The sequence below is a fragment of the Corticium candelabrum genome, unplaced genomic scaffold (genome assembly GCF_963422355.1).
Source record: "Corticium candelabrum unplaced genomic scaffold, ooCorCand1.1 SCAFFOLD_54, whole genome shotgun sequence".
Classification (NCBI taxonomy): domain Eukaryota; kingdom Metazoa; phylum Porifera; class Homoscleromorpha; order Homosclerophorida; family Plakinidae; genus Corticium; species Corticium candelabrum.
Window position 1 is genome coordinate 1 of NW_026912682.1, and position 5,465 is coordinate 5,465.

A 5,465-nucleotide genomic window follows, 5' to 3' on the forward strand; every position below is an offset into this window, starting at 1 on the left:
CTTTCTAGCCACTGGCGACTAACTAGTTGTGATTAGCCACCATCTGAAAATATAGTCGCTACTTAGAGGCCTGAAAGAGTTAAGAGGGTTACTGTAGATGTTCCCACTACTTGTAGCACATGTGTAAGGTAACACTGACTTTTTCATAATTGTATTCAACCACTCACTATCGATGTTGATCCAATCTACCTCTTGATGTGGATTGGATTGATTGTGATCAGATCACCTCAAAAGTGGATTAAGTGTGGACACAACATTTCACAATTCATTCTGACATCAATCCAGTTGCCAGCGTGGACTAGCCTTAATTAAATCCGATCAAAATACACTTGCAAATCAATATTTGAACTTACTGTCATAACCCCAACAAGACACTACAGCATATGCACTTCTTCACTCTTAATTTAACCATGCCAAACAAGGCCAAATTTGCTGACATAAAAGTCTACACATCAATGTCAATAGATGATACACCACTCACATGCATCCAATCCTAGACACTGAGATCTACCTAGAAGTATTCCAAGAAACTCACACCCACATAGCATATGCAGCCACACAGGAACTGAACAATATTTAGTCAATATCATATGATATGCTGATGCATTGCATGTGTATAAGATAATCATCTGAGAATAAAGTAACCAAGTTACCAGCCCTAACTCTATCAGAGTCCATGCACCTAATTTTTAAGCCAAAGCCAAACGCATAAAAAGACATGCTAATGGAGATGGAAGCCTGACTGCCACCACAGACACTGAATACACTTCTTACTTGACATCACAGTCATTGTGATCCTCTTCAATGCCTCCTATCCCCAAAACAACTTACAATCACGCATCCTTTCTGTTTCCAGTTGGAAAACGCTCACTTGTCTTGCTAGAGTTCCACCTCTTCTCCTAACCTTAGCTTCCTCACCAGTATTAGTGTCTGACGCCTCAATAGACGGCACCTATCATATTTATAACAAAGACAGCAGACCATCAGGCAACAATACATCAATCACCACATCATATTTCATCATCTCACAGTAGCAGCTTGCTTCTGTTTCTCCACCTCCATATCGTCAATGAAGTCTTTGACCATCTGATCAGGATCCAGAGACCCAGGACTCGGACTGCCTCTGATGCCGCGTCCTTTTAAGTCGTTCACAGCGCCGAAAAGTTTTTCAACGTGTTCTGCGTTTGTGATGCCCATTTGTGACAATGAATTAGCATCAATTCGTCTGACAAAAAAAGACAACACGCATTGGCAAGATTCAGCCTCGCCCTCCGCCTTCATTTCATTGTTACAACAATACACACAACGAATACGTGTGCTACTAACATGCATTTGGCGAGAGAATTGTAACCATTCTCAAGCAGCACAGGAAGGTAGTCCTCCAAATCACACTCCGACAGCCAGCCGGCGATTGCCGAAATTTTCTCAATCATCTCGTCATCTCTGTCTGCCATTTCGACGCGTATTCCTACACCGGACAAGACAGAAGACTGGTTAGAAAAAAGAAGTGGTTGCGGTTTACAAGCCGGAAGCACAACGATGCGAGACTCGCACAGCTGTCCATGTACAGAAGGATCTGGTGAGAGTGTAAACAGCCAGCAATAGCCAACACGAATAAACGAAACAAGCTAACGACCACTGAAACCGATAAAAAGACGACTGTCTATATTTCTAACAGTAATATCGCTAATTGGGCCCCCTAGACGGTAACAACAACGGTCGACCGCAACCTCAACGATGCCACCACGCAAGCAGAACTCACCTCAAAACAACCGTCAAAGATTGCTAACCTTGTCGAACCGAATTAAAGAGTGGGAGCTGCTCATAAAATGACCGAAAACCGCTGGGTGACGTCACAGTAGTTGATATTCGCAGATTCCTTGAGTGCGAAGTTGCGGTGCGGTGCCGTGGCAACGACGATGCCACTGCACCCACGCATCGTCGCAGCCGACGGGGTTGTCGCAATAGTGGAGATTCAGAAGAGCTACAGTGGAGATGACAGAGAAAACTACGAATGGAGGTGATTATCACAAGGTAATTCAATGAAAAACGAGAAGGGCGCGGTGTGGCTTGTGTGTGTGTGTGTGTGTGTGTGTGTGTGTGTGTGTGTGTGTGTGTGTGTGTGTGTGTGTGTGTGTGTGTGTGTGTGTGCGTGTAAACACGCGAATTTTACAGTGTTTCTTTACATAATCGGTCTGCATGTTGTGAATAGTATGCTGGAGTTGCGTTCTGTAACGCCCGAAGGCGTGGTTCATCACGTGCATCTAGGGTTAGCATGAACCATTGATTCAGTCTTCTTCAACGTACTGTACTATAACCTTTACTCGCTAATTATGGCAGTTACTAACCTATTGTAAAGGACTTAGTTGTAAAGATGTAACAGCCTGTGTGGGGGATGTTAGTGCGGTTTACCCTTGTTTTGAATGCTAACAAGACATGCAGAACGAGAATAGAATAATTATTTTGATTATAGATTTTGTAGACATAAGTAATGCATGTAGAATTTCGTGTTTAGTCTACTGGTTTGAAGATGTGTATTGTTTGTGCAATGAAGCGAGCTGCAAACAACTATCAATATGCATGGCTATCACTATCACAGCTCTAGGCATCCAATATCATTTTGCATTGACCCATGCAAATTAACGCCCAAGCGCGAGCACACACGCACACACACACACACACACACACACACACACACACACACACACACACACACACACACACACACACACACACACACACACACACACACACACACACACACACACACACACACACACACACACACACACACACACACACACCTATGAGACTAACTTTGCAATTGTAATATAGCAGACAGCTGATGTAAAGTCAATACTGAAAGCTCGTCCTCAGTCAGCAAGAGCAGTTCTCCAGACTGTAGCTTTCTCTCAAAAGCTTCGTGCACAAGTTTCCTCACTTGTTCCACCTAACACTAAAATCCGTCCAACTCCTAATCTTGGTGCTGAAGTGAGAAAACAGACAAACAGTCATGTAATGCATCATGTACGAGAGCAGCGACACAACGCTGCTGTACTGAGAAAATCACTGGCTGGACTAGAAGAAGAAGTAAAGATCCTCAGCAGAGCAAAAAGTGCTGTTGAAGTATCCTTACAAAATACCAGGAAAAAGTTATTGACAAGTCATCGAGCATTGATAATGAGAGAGAGAATGCATCAACATATGGTAGTCCTTGTGTGCAGTTAACTGTATGTAATTCTCTAGTGTATTATATCAATTGTGAGTTTCTTGTAGCAACATGGTGCAGGTGTGATGACTTTGCGAAGAGAAAGTGCTGTCCTCTCAAGATCTAAACATGACCTTGAGGCTCAACATCAGTCAATAAAGCAGCAATTACAGCAACTAGATCGTATGAGAAGGACAGTGAAAGTGCAACTGGCATTACTATCTGATACCCTAGACATGTCAAATAATGCTTTCAAAATTTATCAAAGCAATTCACAACAAGCAAGCAAACATCATCTTTATGAAACAGCATGCCATGCTCCGAGGGCTCCCAGACAACCAAACTGTTCTGTGAGTTTAACAACAACACCACATTCAAAAGTTCAAGGCAATTAAAATTGAATGATAGTTGTCTATATAGTGCTAGAGAAATTTGTGAATTTTCAGGTGTTATTCAAGAGGCTGATGCAATACAAGCTATTTCTCAGAGTATGACACAACACGTTCGACAGCTGTTGGTGCAGCAAGAAGATATACAGAAACAGGCACAAGACAAGGTCACACAGACACTACAACAGGAGGTAGAACAGTTCAAATCACAGAAGGTAAGAAACATTGCAATATTATCAATTCATATAGACCTTTGCCATGTATCTCATCATACTAGAGAAGCATGATGATGGAAAGAGGTGAAATGAGAGTAGCACACAATATGGCATTGAGACTGCAGAATCAACAAGAAGTGTCACTAGGGCTAACACTTGGGCCACATTGCTCCAAACATAGGTAATACATGGAATGTTCCAGTAGACCATCCATACACACAAAACGTTGATCTACGTACTACACACACACACACACACCACACCTTTTTTCTTAATTTAGCATTTGAGTTACATAGCTTTTTTGGTTCATAAACAAAAGGCAATAACAGCTAGTCAACGACAAATGCTTGTAAGTAAACTGTCATACCAGTAAAGTGACTTTAATGACATACACTGAATCACATGCATGCATAAACTAAGTGAGAGATTAGTATAGACGGCAAACATGCACATGCTTGCATTCCTTTTTGTAGACTAGTTGCCCAACATGAAGATAGACCACTCACTAAACGTAAAGAGGGATCAACAGCAAATGAACACAAAGCTATCAAGCAATCTGCTGCTGAGATTGAGAAAGACCTAACTGCGACTCGCAGTTCTGCAGCAATTCTTGCATCAACCAGCCACAGCATGGCTTTTGGAATACAAGCAAAACAAACAGAAATAGAACGTGAAATGGGAATTCTTCATTTGAGGAAGAAAGCAAACAACAAGTAACAAATTTATTTGTATGAGTTTCATTTTATTAATTTAACTTGTTTAATTTTAGATGGGTTCTGTAAGTATACTTGATAAATTGCATTCAGAACTACATGCACTTCAGCTGACAATTAATCAGTTCACTTCAGAGAACAAATCGAATTGCGTAGATTTTGTGCAGTTTTTATGCTTTTAGATACATTATGTACTATGAGGCTTTATAGCATCTAGTAATCCTTTTCATAATAAAAACAGTCAAACACGTTAACAAATTAATTAATATTACTGTACACTGTACGTACCTTAAGCCTAGTTCACAATACGACGCTGACGTTGACGTTGACGCTGACGATGACGCTGCCTGGACGCTGGACGAACGCTGCGACGAACGTCGTCGACGTTGACATGTTCACAATACGACGCTCACGCCAGCGTCATCGTCAGCGTCATCGTCAACGTCAGCGTCGTATTGTGAACCGAGCTTTAGTCAATTTCTACGCTCTGTCGCTCCCATGACGACTAGATTACGGCTAGAGCCACGGGTTCAGCTACAGAACTGAAAACAAGACGACGTGCAACTGTCAATTTCTTTTTGTACATTCTGCAGTAGTCTCGCGTAGCCAGACCATCTTTGCCGGGATGGTCATTGAATATCCTTCAGCACGTGCGCACGTGAGTAGGTTCACGCCTACTAAATTCGATCTGTTTAGGTCACGTGTGTACGTAATACCTAGCCTAATGTACATACCTATTATTAGCTGATGGAAACTACCGTTTGGGACCCTAGAAATTGCTGCCATGCACAGTGTGCGTATGTTCAACGGGGTGCTGTCCGTGAGCATGTACTGTATGCTTCGACTTTAGAGATGCGTGGGAGTTGTTCCGTACATCCACCAGCTGCTATTCTATTAGCTAAAGTTGTTTATTGATGCATCGGAGTAGTTTATTAATGCA

At 42.1% G+C, this 5,465-nt stretch overlaps 2 protein-coding genes across 2 annotated transcripts; one reads left to right on the top strand and one right to left on the bottom strand.

The window, feature by feature from the left end:
* Window positions 1–605: 605 nt before the first annotated feature.
* On the bottom strand, window positions 606–1,853 carry LOC134197915 (uncharacterized). Its single transcript, XM_062667263.1, has 5 exons — window positions 1,763–1,853; window positions 1,327–1,468; window positions 1,030–1,225; window positions 872–952; window positions 606–811 (listed from the first exon to the last, which is right to left on the bottom strand). Exons 2-5 carry the CDS (start codon window positions 1,452–1,454, stop codon window positions 722–724), a joined length of 495 nt encoding a protein of 164 aa, XP_062523247.1. The 5' UTR covers window positions 1,455–1,468; window positions 1,763–1,853; the 3' UTR covers window positions 606–721.
* A 104-nt stretch (window positions 1,854–1,957) lies between these two features.
* LOC134197914 (tektin-like protein 1) lies at window positions 1,958–4,763 on the top strand. Its single transcript, XM_062667262.1, has 7 exons — window positions 1,958–2,034; window positions 2,836–3,207; window positions 3,277–3,595; window positions 3,655–3,812; window positions 3,875–3,993; window positions 4,286–4,525; window positions 4,582–4,763. Exons 1-7 carry the CDS (start codon window positions 1,996–1,998, stop codon window positions 4,592–4,594), a joined length of 1,260 nt encoding a protein of 419 aa, XP_062523246.1. The 5' UTR covers window positions 1,958–1,995; the 3' UTR covers window positions 4,595–4,763.
* The last annotated feature ends 702 nt before the right edge of the window (window positions 4,764–5,465 follow it).

Bases quoted from the DNA above. Each gene is read 5' to 3' on its own strand.
- LOC134197915 (XM_062667263.1), bottom strand. From the start codon at position 1,454: ATGGCAGACAGAGATGACGAGATGATTGAGAAAATTTCGGCAATCGCC. The intron at 953-1,029 runs GTGAGATGATGA...TAAATATGATAG, and splicing joins AACAGAAGCAAGCTGCTACT to GTGCCGTCTATTGAGGCGTC. The intron at 812-871 runs GTGAGCGTTTTC...TTTTGGGGATAG, and splicing joins GTGGAACTCTAGCAAGACAA to GAGGCATTGAAGAGGATCAC.
- LOC134197914 (XM_062667262.1), top strand. From the start codon at position 1,996: ATGACAGAGAAAACTACGAATGGAGGTGATTATCACAAG. The intron at 3,208-3,276 runs GTAGTCCTTGTG...AGTTTCTTGTAG, and splicing joins AGAGAATGCATCAACATATG to CAACATGGTGCAGGTGTGAT. The intron at 3,596-3,654 runs GCAATTAAAATT...GTGAATTTTCAG, and splicing joins ACCACATTCAAAAGTTCAAG to GTGTTATTCAAGAGGCTGAT.